Source organism: Ciconia boyciana, chromosome 8 (assembly GCF_034638445.1).
Source record: "Ciconia boyciana chromosome 8, ASM3463844v1, whole genome shotgun sequence".
NCBI classification, from domain to species: Eukaryota; Metazoa; Chordata; class Aves; order Ciconiiformes; family Ciconiidae; genus Ciconia; species Ciconia boyciana.
In genome coordinates, this window is record NC_132941.1 from 56,394,194 (window position 1) to 56,411,440 (window position 17,247).

Below are 17,247 nucleotides of genomic sequence, written 5' to 3' on the forward strand. Positions count from 1 at the left end.
CAGATGTTGCTCCTCTACTCTACTTTCCTTTTCTTGTAGTAAGGCAATATGTGCCCAAGCCTTCAGCATAAATTCATTCTTCCAGCTCAGCCTATCACATGAAATAAGGCATCAGATACCATTTTCTAGGGCTAAAGCTGCTTCTTTAGAAAACTATTTAGGCAAGATGAGTACTGTCTCTATCTTAGGAAACATCTCTTCAGTCAGTGTATGTTGTCTCTGCTGACAGTTCCTCCCTGTCCCTGTAGCAGTCTGCTGTATCAGTCCAAAAGGCAATGCAGTGCTAACAAGGATGTAACACAGGGGAGTACACGTAGCTTTCCTATGCCAATTCTCTTTGTCTGTGCCAGATTCTTAACAGCTCGTGGCTGTTCCTCTCTGTATTTAATGCTCTTGGTCAGATACCCCAAAATGAAAGCAACCAGTAGAATTGCTGGTCAGGAAAGACCCACCCCTTGCTGTGAGGCATCTCTAGCTTTGACTAGTAAGAACAACTGACCCAATTCTGTTTCTAGTCTAGGCCCAAAGACTGACATTTTCAGGTAACCGTTGTGTCACTTGTTGTGCTTGTCATAACCTGAGGTTATAAAGGCTTCTAAGACTCTGAAAGTGCATGTAACTATGCTGCTCATCTTTCCCATGCCTCCTTAAAGCAATGTGACTTAAAAGTTACTGATGGCTTAATCTTTTCCCCCAGGTGAGACTGGGGAGAAAAAAAGGAGCCAGAGGGAAGAAGAAATGTATACTGAAACTGGTTTTAGGTCCTGATGAGCAGTTCAGTTGGGGACAGTAAATCTAGTGCAGCTGAGATCTGTATAAATTTGAGGCTGAATCCTGTGATGCCACCTGCTGCAGTGCCTGGAAAGTACTTTGTTTATTATATCAACAAGTGAAACTTCCCTACAGAGATCTGCTTGGATGTTGAAGCCCAGCACTCTGTGGTGGGCCCTTCAACTAGCAGTGTTCAGATACCAATCACAGTGCTTCACTAAGCTTAAAGAGATCTCTTATTTGTGAACTGAGTAGAGAATGCCTACTTTTCCATGCCACATCTCAGATAGTAGTAACTTTGTACAGGTCACTTTCTAATACAGTAGAACTTGGTTTGCTCTTAATGGCAATTAAGCCTCTTCTCACAGTGGCAAACTCCAGTGCTTTAGATTTTTCATGTCTGTGGCATCTGCTAGTAACTGTTACAAAGACAGAACTGAGTGGGTAATGGCACTGTCTGACTAATAAACCACACACAGCAACTGAAGTGTACATTGGTCTGAAACTGGTCTTTTGGGTGCTGCTTCTGCTGTAAGAACTGCTTACACACTGTAGATTTGAAGTGAAAACAGGTATGCTTTAGGCATGCTTGCATTGAAATGATGGAAAAATTATTTCAGGCTATTGTTTGAGCACTACAGAAAGCTACTTGAAGCACTGTTATACCCAGTGAACAAAGATTTGAGGTAAGGATGGCTATAGGTACAATGAAGTTCAACTCTGCAACTTTTTTTCCCATGATACAGAGATTGGTGCTAAAAATAACATCCATTCCTCTCTCTTTGCTTTAAAAAGCTCTCATCTAATAGCTGTCCATTATGAACTGATCCATTTGGTCTGGAGTATAGATGTGTATACTTGCTGAATAATGAGATACCATGACTAATAAAGATATGATTCACATAAGGCAGATATTTAATATGAATGTTGATAATATAGCTTCCTTTTACATAACGAATTAGAAACAACTCATATGTACTGCATCAGAAATTAGATTGCCTGATTTTGGCTCTCCAAACAATTGTATACCAATATAACAATTGTATACCAAAATACAATTTGTTAAGTGTATTTTCTTTCCATCTCTATGAAACAACCCCTGTGCCTGCAACTTAATAATTACTGGTTAGTCTCTTCTGTTCCTGATCCAGAGAGGAAGTGTTCAGAGGGAAATACTGACTCTTAATTCATAATTTGGCTTTAATGAGGTTCTTATTTCAATCAATGCTCTCAAGACAGTGCTAGAATCATTCTCTAATGCCCTAGCTAGGCAACTCAATTGTAAAAACTAAATAACCTGCAAATCACTGGCTTCCCAGCATGGGAAGTTCTCTTTTCTCCTCCTGGTCACTACTTTGCATTTGAAAAACTAACTATATGGGAGATGCTGAAACTCTAGCACGAGCTTGTATTTGCTCAACTCTTAAGAGATCTGCATTAAAATCAGAAGCCTCTTGGTTAATACTGTTGAGGAGGAGAGAACTCTTTCATCATTGATTTCTTTTACTATTGGTAATCACGTCAAAGTTACCAGGCATGAGAACACCACGGCTAGTGTCTTGCACAGCCTGTTGTATATGTAATCTAGCCCCTTCCTCATTAAGAACTGAGACACCTGGCACAGTCAGTGGCTTCACTCTGCAAAGGAGAGTCTCTTCGTATTGGAGGCCAAAGCGAGGGCAGATGAGTAGAAAGCAAAATTTTCATTGATTTGGTGGTTGAACAGCCTGACTGAGATGTCCACTTACCATGGCCAGTATTGTTTGCTTTTATGACAGATTCTGCTTCTGTTTTGGTGCAAAAACTGCCTGAACTAAAGTAGGTGGCTATTTCTTATTAGTCTATTTCATTGTTTTTCTTTAAACAGGAGGGCAGGGTTCCACTTCAGTATGCAGTTGCCCTTACCTTCCATCATACTAGAGCCTGAGCTAGGGTAGCGTGGCATTGCAAGTCTAGACTTGCTGTCAGGTGATGGAAAGGATGCAAAGCTCAAAATTTTACATAAAAAGAGCAATTCTTCCCTCAGGGAAAAGCAAGAGATAGTTTAATAGAGCTAATTGCTGTACGAAAAATACATTTGCTTTTTGCTTCCCCCAGACCTGGCTTCTCTAGGGATTTGAACCTAAAAGAAAATCAACTGAATTCCCTGATGAATCACTGCAGAACACAGAACAGCTATGTCAAATCTATACCTGCTCCTTTCCTTAGTAAACAAAGGTCTTCCTCGAGCAAAAAGCAGGGCTTGGGGAATAAAGAAAAAGAAAAAAGGTAGAATGGGATGGTAGAAAGGAAGGAAAAGAAAATCTACTAGTATTAAGAATCAGAGTTCCTTAGAGGTGGTTTGTCTTTAAACTTCATGCTCTGATAGTTGTTTTCAGCAATGGAAAGACAGCTTGTATTTTCTTGGCTGCAGAATCTCTAAACACCTTTAGGAGGTATGCATTTTGTTTTGGCTGGTCGTTTGTAGGCAAGCACTGCTGAGTGAAGGTGTTGTAATGGTAAATAGAAACACCAGTTACCTGTGCTACAAAAGGCAAGAGGTGGGACTGAAGTTATGGCTACAAGGAAACAAGATGAAAGCATTAAAAAAAAAAAAAAAAGCAAGCATATAGAGTCCACTTCAGATTTTAAGTGCACTTCTGAAGCACAGCTCCTGGCCATGCTGTAGTTCAGCGCAGAGTGATCCCGGTGTGCAAAATTCTGCTCAGATGAAAGTTGAAATAGAGATGAAGATGCTCTTCAACCGCTAAAAGATATTCAGTCCCCTATAAACAGACCACAGTTTACATAAATTCCCCTTCTAATAGCTAATGATCAGCTGTGGTCATTAGTGCTGTTAATCTGTTCCTATTACACTGCTAATTGCTGCCTGCTAATACAGGTAGCAGCTACTTAATCATTTCAAAGTGAAGAAAAGAGGTCCTTAGCTGCCAGCTTCCTCAGCTGGAAGACAAGCTTATTTTTGTAATCTTTGGTTGGTTCTAGACTCCAGACATGGAACAGAAAGTACTGCAGTTGAGACTAAGAGTATTCCATGCAGTTTGGAGGTTTTCATATTAATTTCTACACATATTCCAAAACAGCTACATCTTGCCGAGTTATGGCCTTTTGGCTCTTGCTATCAGGAAAACTAGGAGTATGATACACTCCTATACCTCTAATGAAGCCTGCTTCTAGAAAATAAGTGCTTTGATTTCAAGAGGGGCAAAGCACCTGCTTGCAAACTACTGAAACTGGACACAAACTGTCCATTGCCACAGCTCAGAAGCAGCCTAGGATTATGGCTCACCATCATTATGGCTCACTCACTAACGCACAGCAGCAGGTAACAAAAAACTGGCTTTGTGCTGGAGATAAAGAGTCTGAGTAGGAGCTTACAGGACTAATGCTGGCTTGTCTGTATGTAGTTATTTCTATACACTTAATATTAAGAAATGCTCATCTGCCTGAGACAACTCATGCAGGTGGAGGTAAACGAGGTGTTAGTTTAAAACAGTAATTTGCAAAAACTCTCAACGTGTGACATGCAACTAGACTAACTATGAGAGAACAAAACCACCTGCTGCATTTAGGATACGTTGAGAAAGTCTTCAGCTGGTACAGGTTACTCCATTTTAAGGTCTTCCTTCTAATAATCCATACCAGATGCTAAATAAAACCACTTTAGGAAAGGTGTTAATCACTTAGTAGCAACTAGGCTCACAAAAATTTTCATTCTTAGTACTACTGCTTCCTTTCACTCTAAGATAGATCAAAAACTGTAGTCTCTTGGGTACATGCTCAGATTTCAGAGGGAGCAGATACAGCTGGCTATATTTTTTTGCCATTAAAAGGCCAGAATATTCTTACAGCAACAGCTGAAGTCTTTCTAACCTTGAAAAACAACTTATAACAGTGAAATCTTTACTTCCCAGTCAGTTTATGTTCCCATGCCTATAAACAAGTTCTTGTAGGTCTAAGAACAATTAAATCCACAAGTGAATATGAATGTATCATTTATTTGAGGTGGACAATTCACATCATTAAAAGTCACAGGTAACAAATTTTATCTTGAATTTGAATCAGATGCTTATTTTATAGTTTTCAGGGGCAGCTTCAGAGAAAGTAAAATACAAAAGGTAAGCAGCACGCATCACAATCGGATGCAGTTGAGGAAAAAACCTAAAATATGAACCCTCAGAATGCAATTTAAACAGCAAAAAAACCCAAACCCTGACTTGGGATGAAAAAGATGCATCTTGAAGGCAATCCACTGAATGGCTTCTTCAATTATTTATTGTTTAAAAAGTACGCAAACCATGGCACAGGCATATCCAACCCTTTCAGCTGCGAGGAAAATAAAACCTTGCCCTAACATATTCATTGCATAAGTCTAAAGTTATACACAGAAAATTTCAAGTAAAGGATTGTGGTCTGAAGTAAAAATTCCATTTCTTATTTAAAAAATGAGAAGGCTATCTGGTTTTCTTCTCTCCATCCACTGGTTGATCCGTTTCAGAGTCATACTGGCATTTTTCCACACATTTCCTAGGGAACCAGCCTCGTTCTCTTATTCCACCTTAAGACATGAAAAGTTGCATTAACTTGGAACAAAACATGACCCACTACAGAGGAAAAACAAAGGACTGGAAGAGACATCAAGAGGTTACCTAGGTTATTTTCTTCTCCAAGGCAGGACATCTAAGTCATTCCTAACATCGTTGCCTGGGGACACATGGATTCTCTCCCACTGCGTAAAATGTTTCCAGAGATCTCCAAAGTTTTCCAGTGCTTTACCTTCCTTACTATGAGAAAATCTTTCCTAATACCCTATCTGAATCTTTCTGTCTAGAATTCAAGTTCACAACTCCTCTTTCTACACACCAGGGACAGAGGAAGCAGCTAAGAACCTTCTCTACAACAGACTTTCACACAGCTGATGACTATTTGCACATTCCCTGGCTTTCTCCTATCTCCTTTTCCTCTCCAAGTAAGCCATCCCAATTCTTTCAGCTTTCCCTTATAAGTCACATTTTCTAGTACTCTGATTACTCTCATTGTTTTCCTCTCAACCTTTTACAGCTGATCTTCCTCTTTCTTGAGATGCAGTAACTGCTTTTACTTGTGGCAGTGTTTCAGATGAGTCCCTGCCAATGCTGAGTAGGATGGAAGGATTATTACATGCATCTGGGAAGATACATGCTTTTTTCTTTTTTTTGCAAGTGTTGACTCATCTTAAGATTATGATTGACTCTTTTTTTCCTCAGAAGAACTGCTACTTAATCATTAATTTTTCCATCTTGTTATAGTGCAGCTTGTTATTCCTGCCTCTTTATAGCATTTTGCTATACATTCCTAACAAATCTAATCCTATTTTTGAAGCCTAGTTCTCCAAAATGCCAATGCTATTTTGAATTCTAATCCATCCTCTCAGTATACACCAAGTTCCCCACCCAGACCACATTTCACCCGATTTTAAAAAAACCCATTTGATATAGCACAGACATCTCCTTCTAATCTTCATAATAAGCAATGCAATACAAACTATTACCATGCTAATTTCAATGACTCATTTAGGTTTGATGTTTGAAACAGTTCATTGGAGTGAGCTGCCAAAGCACTTCTAGCCCATGAAGGTCTCAGACCTCCCATGAAAAGCATGGACTCTTTCAATGTAGTGACTGTTGGCTGCCTCTCTTTTGCCAACACGGAATGTACATGCAATGAATTAACATTTGTTTGGAAGAGACAACAAAATCCAACGCACCCTCTGGCAGGTAAAATTTTAGCTCAGTCCTAAGAAGGAAGGCTAAAGTAAAAAATGTAAAAATTTCAATGCAGGTGGCTGTAATGTTGTCATCTGTCTGCAGACCAGCAGGAGTCCTTAACGTCTTTGATAGCTGTAGTTGTTAGTTTTGTAAACACATGTCAAAGTCCTTGGAATTGATCCCAAACCAAAGACGTAACATCTCCTTGTTTTTAAGATGTACAAAGAGTAATCCTAGGTCTTATATATATACGGGGTGTTTAGGTAGGAAATCTGAATGTGTTTAAGACAGACCACTATTTAAATATCAAAAAAAGAAATCATCATTAACCTCTTTAGAGTCTGTAAGTCTAACTTTTTCTTAGAATACGAAGAAGTGTCCCCCCTCCTACTTAACCTTCAATAAACTACTAGATGCATGTTCTTTCAGTCTGACAGATTCATTTAATGTTTATTAAAACTGACAAGTCTACCAGATGTAAAGGGTAAAAACTGTGGATGTGGTTTTAGAGGGAAGCTAATGCCAATAAGGTCAGACATTATACATTTTGAGAACTGAACATATAATATTGTCCACATTTCTAGACAGCTATAAAATTGATTAGTAATATTCAACAGAAAAAGTGAAAATAACTGCTTCATACCATCAGCAGCTGAGTCGAGAATCTTCTCACCATACATCCAGTGTCTGGGGAAGAAAGCGTAATAGGTAGTTAGATGCCAGAACTCATCTCAATATTTCTTTTAACCAAACATAAAGGTGTGGAGCCACTAACTTTAAGCCTCTTGTGGCTAAAATCAGATCCCCTTTACTCAATGCAATTCTAGGTTCTTCAGTGCACGGTGTTGTGAAGAATGTTTTAACACCTTTAGTCACAGGGCAGCAGACACCACTGTAATCTTCTACGGCTCGATACCGCACCTACAAATTTGAACAGAACATGGCAATATATTATTGTAAGGAGTTATGGCCTTGCTAACAGTTTCATACCAAAAAAATCAATTCAAGCATATCATTAGATTTGAGCATAATGACAACAGCTGTCAAAGGGACTCTAAATTCTAAATTAACTGCTTAACAATGAAGCACAGTCATCTTTATTATCATGTTTCTTACTATCTGGAAACTAAGGAGCAAAGGCAAAGAAAGCTAAATGCTACGTTTAATTAAGCAGAGGTTGCAGCACATTGTTTGTGTGGAAACACAAAGTCTTTATTTAATTGCTAAGTTTAAAATCAAGAAAAGAAATAGTCTCAGCAATTACTTACATTTATTTATACTGATATTTCAAAGTCATTTCAGACCACACTTCACAAATACTTACGCTTCTTACTCGCTTGTCTGCTTTCTGTTTCAGTTGCTCTATCTATAAATGATTATAAATAGAAATTTAGGCACTGTTTGGTTTAAGAGGACTTGTGTATTCAACACAAAATGAAGTCAGTTGAAACCATTCAACAAACACAGGCAATATCATTAAGCATTTAAAAGCACTCACGAAAGCATAACTTTTTAGTCTATCAAAAATGGGAGAACACTTGACAGAACTATTTCTTAAGTATATGTATTACTAGTCAGTCTATTTTAGTTATTTAAAAAGCTGGTATATTACTGCAAAGGAAAGCAGGCAATTGGATAGTGGGGAGGATTAACTTGAGATATCATTAAAGATCAATTACCGTCAAACTGTATTGATGACAGCCATCTCTTACTGGCCAATCCAGACCATCTCCCTCAGGAATCCCAGACCATGTAAACACTTGCTTGAAGTTCTTCCATTTACTTCCCATGTCATAGGGAAAAATAAAGGTCTCACCCGTTTGGTAGTACTGGATTCTGTCTTTGGCCTGGAAAATAATTAAGAAATACAGTACATAAAAACATACCCTACAAACTGCAATCGAGCAGCAAATATTAAGAAGGCCAGGTCATAAGCCCTGTATGGGTCCATGAGACCTAAAGGCAAAGATTTTGGGGCAAGAGCAGTAAATTCCTGCTATATTAACCCAGGCATTTAAAACTACTTATAACAATCATGGTATTTAGAAGTGTGTCTGGTTTGGGTCCCCCGCCTCCCTCCCCTCCCTTTTACTCTTTAACAACAGAGTCAACTGGCTACACTGATTAATCCACTCCGTGCTCTGATTTTATGGGTTTTTTTTAAAGATTGATGCCTGACTATTTCTCAGTCACATACAAAGACTTCCACAGCTCAGGATTCTTTGATTAATGATCATGAGCATAATTCAACATTGGTAGTGTCTATTCCATCCCTAAGAATTGCGTATACAGGCATGCTCTGAATCTCCCACATTCTGCAGTTATGAACTTTTCATTCTTTCAGTAACAATGACATCTAGTGGAGCAGCCACAGAAGAGTTTGTTCTCTTTGTCACAACAAGGTCGTTTTTATTAAACACTTATGTATTACAGCCTGTGTTCAGTTTTCAGAAGGGACATATTAGCAGCCTGTGTTTTATAGTAAAAATTTTCACAGATTATTCCAAATTCTACTACATAGTTGTACCAGGGTTTTCTTTCATTTATGTTCCATTGAGATTCAAAGGTCTAATAGGACTAGGATCCAGCAGAGTCCGTGCAAAGAGAAGGCATTACAATACTTAGGTACTTATACACAGTCAAGATCCTCATGCTAACTTTGACACAGAATAAAAGAAAGACAACAAGATAATAACAAAATGTTTGTGGACTTATAAAAAATAAGCTGGTAGCACTGAACTAGTTTCTAAACACTGAGTCAGTTTTGCTTCCTCTAAACTTAACTTCTGCTGTTTGGGTATATTTATTCTGAAAAATCTTGTGAAAACCTCTATAAAGATATGGAAATCAAAGATAAATTTAAAGGAGAAAAGACTAGGTATGTCATTATTTTATAGTACTTCTTCAAAATCATGGAAAATCCTCCCAAGTTTCATCAGAGAAGTAGAAAATGAGGAAAATCATAAGCCAAAACATGCCACCTAGAATGGGTAGGGGAGGTGGACAATTAGACACAGGCAGGCATAACGAGAAGCAAAGACAACTCAAGTTTCAGACGAAAACACCCACATATTCCAAGTAGATAAGCAAAGTCTCTTAAAAGCAAATATTTTTCTATGTTCACACCAATTCCCCCAAACAAACAAACAAAATCTATGCAGTTAAATGATTTCTCATGTATTTCAGAGACAGTAAGGGAAAAGGTGGTTGTAGGTGTTAGGTCAGTGGTGAATTGAAATGACACCTTTGGTTTAAATCCAGAGAGGTGAAACAAGAAACTGGCAAATATGGAGTATAAACTTTGTGACAATGCAGTACAAGAATACTGTAATAAAAGCTTACCTTTTCTTCAATCCAGGACTCGATTGAAGTTTTATTTGTCAAAATGACTTTCATCTAAAATAAAAGTGTTAGGTGAAATTAGCATTGATTTTCTGCAGAGATACATCAGCTAAGCAAAGAAAATGTCATTTAACAAACTAAATTTGCTTTAAAGAACAAAGCAACTTTTATAGGCTTAACTGAAACATATAAAACGTTCAAAATTAAGATTCAGCATAGATGCTAATGCTATCCTCTAGAATTATACACTTAGTACCACACAGTATTTCAGTCTATGCTTAAAATGTGTATTTTTGTTTCCTTACAAAGATCTCAAACATTTGAAGTAATATATCAGGCATGTTTATACCTATTTTCAGCGTTAGGGGCATGTACTCCTGAAATACCAAGTATTTTGCCTTTTCCAGAGAGTTTATAAAGCCCATCTCATGTTTCCTTAGTTCATTAGATTTTTACCTCCAAGTTCTCCCATGAAAAATAATTTTTAAAAAATTGTGGTAACAACAGAGGAACTGGGAGAAAGCAACATAAAACCCTGGAAAAATTACACAGCAACATAAGCTCTAAACAACTGCTCCTATTTCAATCCTGAATTCTGTTTCTGCTCCACAACGAGGCAAAACTTACAGCTTTTAACTTCTTTGTAATGGAAGCCATAAACTTACCTGGATAATAAACAGCATACCAACAGCAATAGTTGTTCCTAATGCCAGTCCTAAGGCAAATAAAGATGCAGCAAATGCAGACAGTCCAAAGGGAATAATGGGTCGAGGGTCTCTTTTGGCTGCACTCATGTCAATCTTTACAGAACTCCACCCAAAAGATATCTGCAAAGGGAAAATATCATTCAGCTCTAGAACACTCTAACTGCTGAAACAAAACAAGTTACCAATAAGAAATCAAGAAATCTGGCTCTGAAGGTAAGTGTCCAACTTCTGACAGGTTTATAATGCAAGTAGAGTAATTTAAAAAAAAACCAAACCATAAACAAAAAAACCCCCAAACATATTCAAAAGACTTTTCCTCTTCAGAAATACATTCTTTGCTAGATGTAGGCCTTCTCTAGATGGAAAGCTAAACCAAAATCGCCATCTTGCAAGCTCCACAAGTTAGGCCCAAAATTGGCAAAAAAATCTGGACTCTGGCACATTAACAAAAACGCATTCACCAGTTTCAGATAGAAAATGTTTGCATAGCACAGTACCCATTTTCAATGGAAAGGCTACAGGTTTTCCTCTGAAAGCTTTAGCAGATAGCAGTTCTCAACCTTATTGCTCTGCAAATACAACATGCAGCCTTCTTCTGTTACACTCAGTTGATGTTTTCAAGCTCTTCATTGCAACCACAAAGGCTGAAATCAAAGCTCATAATCTTAACCATGGATCTGAGACAAGGGATGTATTCCAGAACAAGCTTTGCTCACTGTTGCTGCAGTTAAATTTTTCCATTTAAAAACAAATCCACCATAATTTATTTTTAGTTCTAAAAATAATGTACTTTTTTTTTCCTTGAAGAATTGGATACAATTCTAAAAAAGTGGCAAGCAAAAGAAAATAAATAGCATATAACTTGCGTGTTGGAAATAAATAGCAGCAAGTTTCTGTGCCAGCCAAAACACAGCCTGTCTCTCTCTCTCTCTAAAGTGCTACTCAGAAACTGTCTTCAGTCAATGCAAAGCTCTAGGAAACTCCCAGTGATTATCACAAGCAACAGGAAGAAAAAGAAAAAAAAAGGAAAAATAGAAACAACTTTCTCTGAATCCTCCTCCAATTAATGAACATACTTCTCAGAGGCGGAGAGCAGAACTGAGAGTACATGTTGAAAGAATAACAAGGAATTCCACATGCTGCTTCTCAGGAAACCAAATTGTCTCATACTTCCAGAGATAAATTACCCATTCGACTTAAATAATATTTTAAGCATTTAATTATGTTTTCTTACTCTGTTGTAAAGCTGAGTGTACATAGTCATAACAAATATGAAAGAAGCGTGAATGCATCCCAGTGGAGCTAAGAGGAGAAACAGAGTGAAAGATGCGTGATTCTGGTACCCACAACAGTTGTTGATCCAAGGACAATGGTGATCCATCTTCATAACACATCTGTGAATAATAAATATTGATTAATATAAAGGACATGTATGATGTTTTTCAAAAAGCTCAAAGAAAAGGACAGCTAACTTTCTACTACTCGACCTCCATTCATTCATTTAAACCTACCAATTTCTGACAGATCAACACAGTAGTTTCTTTTTTTGTTGCTATTCAGAATGATATTTCATGTTGTAGAGTGAAAGAAAGCAAAATAAAAAGTGGTCCCAGGTCCTACCCTCCCTAATTATCCCTCCTCCTCTTTACTCAGACTTGCTAGTTGCTAATAAACAGCATATTCCAGAGCCAGGAGACAGAGGTCTAGAATGGGACATGTAAGAACTATCAACACAGTAATTAAGCACTAATATTATTGCCAATTTTTTTAAATAAGCACACCAGGAAAACAAAGGAAATATCAAATCCCCTGTGAACTACTTGGAGAAAGAACATACAAAGATCCACAGACAGAAGTGTGTTAATGCGTCTTTCTTTTCAGTAGTAGACCCTCTCAAGGCTTCATCAGTTGCTATGTATTGACCTTACACCGCTGTAAAACCTTTTCAAAATCTATTTAACAAGCATAAACACCCTAGAGACACTCTTGTATTTGATATAAAGCTAGTTATTTTGGTTTAGCTTACAGGTGCAAAAAAACACCTGATAAAAGATTTGTCCATATCCCAAATTGCATTGATTTAACTTAACAGGTGTAAAAGTCACTAACTATAATGTTGCAATTCATCTGCACCAAACCTAAGTGATAAACAAAGGACTGAATTACGCAAATATCCATCTCCTCTGAAAATAAAAGTTAACTGTTTCGGAACTACTGACCTCATTATCTTTTAAGCCAGTCCCTTCCCAACAGCAAGTTCAGTTTCTCCCTTTTAAAGAATTAATTATTCTTCATTAGCATATGCTCAACTGCTACTGTACAAGTTCTTGAACATGCAATCATAATTATCAGCACAAGTGTTTCTGAAGAAGTTCCCAGATCTTAGCTAGAAACCTCACCCCGTTCAGGTGGGCCACAAGAAGTGACTCCATTCATGCACTGAAACTTGCCATAGCATAGAAGACTTTTGGTGGTGGTTTAAGTTACCTACTTCACTGCAACAGGCTAGAAATACATGTGGAACGAGTTACTTTGGCCAGAGTTGAGGGGGCAGAACATTCTTAAAGCATAACAGTAAAATGATTTGGAGAATGTGCTGCAGTTTCTTCTGTTTTATTTGACAAAAGCTACATTATTTAAAGAACTTGCTTTTGCCAAGACAATCATCAGGATCTGCTGCCATTTTCTACTAAGTCCTCAGTGTAAAGATTGTCACTCAAGGAAAGGAGTCTAATTTTAAATCCCAGGATGATGCAGCCAAATTACAGCACTGCTCTACAGTTTCACTCTCTGCTTCCTAAAAGCACACTGACTGTGCATCTTGTGTTTATTGAAATAACAAATGAATGCCTATGTTGCACTATCCTTTCACCACGTTCTCTAATAGTCCTTCAGAGGAGGACCTGTCCAGTAAACCCAAGATAAATGCAACTACAGCCTGGACTGCAGACATCTGACTTTTTGTCAAAGGCTTGCATTTTTCAAGCTGCACTAAATTCCAGTGCAGCTATTTATAATAAAAGCGTCCCTTAGCTCAAAGCAAGTCTGTTGGAAGACTAACACATAACAAGACACAAACTTTTTAAGTTGACCCAAAAGGCTTATTAGTTCACTTAACATGCTGACTCCCCTTTAAAAAAATCTTTAGGGAACAATAAAGAACAGTCCAAAATTTCCACTCAAATCAACATTTAACTCCCATTTGGAAAGATGACAGAATAGGCTTTTCTACTCTCTGAGCAGGTGAATGTTTGGACTCAGAACTTGCAAAGGACTGAAAGATTTTTAGGTATTTACACAGGCTCACTTCCCTGAAACAGTACTGCAATGTTTTGTTAATACTGCTAAGAAGTTCTTAAGAGGAACTGATTTCAAGCTAAAAAGAAAATGTTAGCGACAGATTTATTTATTAAACTAAGACACAGTAAAACCATATAGAAATCATACACCTAGAAAGTGGAAATATTTGAAATAGTGGTGTATTGGGTTTGTGTGGCAAGGCTTTGGTAGCATGGGGGCTACAGGGGTGGCTTCTGTGAGAAGCTGCTAGAAGCTTCCCCTATGTCTGATGGAGCCAATGTCAGCTGGCTCCAAGACAGACCCGCTGCTGGCCAAGGCCAAGCCCATCAGCGATGGGATACCTCTGGGATAACATATTTAAGAAGGGAAAAAAACCTGCACATCAGCAGCAGGAGAGAGGAGCGACAATATGCGAGAGGAACAACTCTGCAGACACCAAGGTCAGTGAAGAAGGAGGGGCAGGAGGTGCTCCAGGCACTGGAGCAGAGATTCCCCTGCAGCCCATGGTGAAGACCATGGTGAGGCAGGCTGTCCCCCTGCAGCCCATGGAGGTCCACAGTGGAGCAGATATCTACCCGCAGCCCATGGAGGACCCCATGCTGGAGCAGGTGGATGCCCAAAGGAGGCTGTGACCCCATGGGAAGTCCACGCTGGAGCAGGCTCCTGGCAGGACCTGCGGACCCGTGGAGAGAGGAGCCCACGCTGGAGCAGGTTTGCTGGCAGGACTTGTGACCCTGCGGGAGACCCATGCTGGACCAGTCTGTTCCTGAAGGACTGCACCCCGTGGAAGGGACCCACGCTGGAGCAGTTTGTGAAGAACTGCAGCCCGTGGGAAGGACTCGCGTTGGAGAAGTTCATGGAGGACTGTCTCCTGTGGGAGGGACCCCATGCCAGAGCAGGGGAAGAGTGCGAGGATTCCTCCCCCTGAGGAGGAAGGAGCGGCAGAGACAACATGTGATGAACTGACCGCAACCCCCATTCCCCATCCCCCTGAGCTGCTGGGGCAGGGGAGGAGGTAGGGAAAATTGGGAGTGAAGTTGAGCCTGGGAAGAAGGGAGGGGTGGAGGGAAGGTGTTTTAAGATTTAGGTTTTATTTTCTCCTTACCTTACTCTGATTTGATTGGCGATAAATTAAACTAATTTCCCCAAGTTGAGTCCGTTTTGCCTGTGACAGTAATTGGTGAGTGATCTCTCCCTCTCCTTATCTCGACCCATGAGCCTTTCATTGTATTTTCTCTCTCCTGACCAGCTGAGGAGGGGAGCGACAGAGCGGCTGTGGCGGGCACCTGGCATCCAGCCAGGGTCAACCCACCACAAACGGGTATAGTGTTCATATAGAAGGCTTTTAAAAATGCACAATACAAGACTGGGAAGAATAAATTATATTAATACCTCATCATTAGAGTCGAAGCTGCTTTAATATGGATTTAAAGCAATTTTAAAGAAAGACAGTACCTGTTACACTTTCGACAGTGGTGTGAACGTGGTGCCTTATAAGACTGACACACTTTACAGTATTGGAGATACATGCAATCCTGAGATTTTTCCTTTAAACAGAAGAATAGGCATGTTAGACGTATACATCATTCTACTGGCAATATATATTTTGGCACTTTCCTAACCTAAGCATCTTTGCTTTCTTCTGACAGGGTGTGTTTCATAACCCAACCCTATTTAATGGTAGGTGGCGAGGAGAGAAAAAAACCAAAATGAAATCATCTCTTGGCTATCAACACAGCCATCTCCCACTGTTGAAAGTGCTGGTTGCTAAAAGAAATAAACAGTTCTTCCATCAGGAAGAGTGACTGTACAAGCAGGGTTTCATAGTGAAGTTCTGAGAGTAAAAAAAACAGCATGAAGCCTTTATAATTTAAAAAAAAAAAGCTTGTGCACCTTGTATCTCCATTTTATACCATGAGCCAATCTTACTACTAAGATACAGTACTGGTAACCATTAATGTTCAACCAGCTCTTGTTTTCCACCCTCTGTCTCTTACACACACATATACACCAACTACAGCAAGATGAGAGACAGAGAGACTTGTAGATAGCAAGTAGTAATACTGCCAAAATCATCTCTTCACAAAGTGGAATACCTAGTTGTCCTGCTAGGACTACAACAGGATCCTCTTCTCACTAGACTCCGTCCTGAGAAATATTCCACAAGTAGAAATGCAGTTATTACTAATCTTTATATCATGCCACTGGAACACAAACTCTGTCCAGCTGTCTTTAGATACTGAACCTGTACCGTTCTGGTCCTTGACTACTACTCTTCCAAGGGATTACTGAAGCAAAGGAAATGCAAATTTCTACCTTGACTTATAATACTGTATTGAACACAAGAGAAACATGTCGTTTCGTGGCTCACATAAAAAAAATTAAATTTGCTAAATGAAGTTCTTTTAATCCTTATTACTAGCAGCAAAGTCTTCAATACAACAGCGTCTGCACGAGCATGGAGATAACCTTGAAGTTCTCATTCCCGGCTCACAGCACTTGTTTCCTCTCGTTTTGTTTTGAGAAGCGTCTATAAAACATAACGACTACTGCCAATAAAGAAGCATTACCGTTCAGCCCCAGATCACCGTAACTGACAGAACAAGGAAGGGATGGAGTAAGCTGGAGCATACTGGACACGCTGGAAGCAGCAGCAAAGCGGGAGAGGCCCAAAGTGAAGATGTCGAAACAAGATAAGGAGAAAGGAGGGGCCTGAGGGGCTGGCTGCATTCTTCGGGGAGAAAGGGGAAAAATGGTGGCATCAAAGACACGCGATTTCTACTGCCTTTCCGATCCCTGGACACGCTCCTTTCAGAGGCCGGCCCCAGCACAAGGGCAGGCCCGCCGGTCCCCCCGCCCGGCACCGCCGCCCCGGCCCCCGCCCCGCGCCTCACCGAGCCCGGCCGGGGGAGGAGGCGATCGAAAGCCAGCGCTTACCGGCGTCCACCCCAGAGGGACGTACCCCGGGCCGACAAACATGGCGCTGAAGTAGTTGTAGAGGATCATGACGGTCCAGTTGAGGAGCATGATGAAGTTGACGCTTCCCCCGGCGGTGTCCAGGGGCCAGTACCACAGCGCGGCGTCCGCCATGGCGGTGGCGGAGCACACGGCCACCACGGCCAGGGCCACCAGCGGCCCCCAGTGGCACAGCCGCCGCGCCCGGCGCAGCCCCCCCGGCCCGCCCATGGCCGCTACCGCCGCCCGCCCGCCGCCGCTACCGCCCCGCCGCCGCCGCGCATGGCTCCCGCCGCGCTCAGCCCCGCGCCGTCCCGCCGGCTGCCGAGAGAGAGGGAGCGCCGAGAGGAAGGGGAGGCGTCGGGGCCCGGCGGGCCTCGGCCCCGCCCCGCCAGCCCGGGGAGGCGGGGGGAGCGGAGCCCGCC

At 40.5% G+C, this 17,247-nt stretch overlaps 1 protein-coding gene across 1 annotated transcript; it reads right to left on the minus strand.

Annotated features, from left to right (window-relative positions):
• Positions 1-4,749: 4,749 nt before the first annotated feature.
• Positions 4,750-17,213, minus strand: ZDHHC6 (zDHHC palmitoyltransferase 6). Its single transcript, XM_072871479.1, has 10 exons — positions 16,805-17,213; positions 15,323-15,414; positions 11,802-11,961; positions 10,526-10,687; positions 9,861-9,914; positions 8,198-8,365; positions 7,843-7,884; positions 7,294-7,439; positions 7,162-7,205; positions 4,750-5,329 (listed from the first exon to the last, which is right to left on the minus strand). The coding sequence occupies exons 1-10, from the start codon at positions 17,051-17,053 to the stop codon at positions 5,226-5,228; spliced, it is 1,221 nt and encodes a 406-aa protein (XP_072727580.1). The 5' UTR covers positions 17,054-17,213; the 3' UTR covers positions 4,750-5,225.
• Between the last annotated feature and the right edge of the window lie 34 nt (positions 17,214-17,247).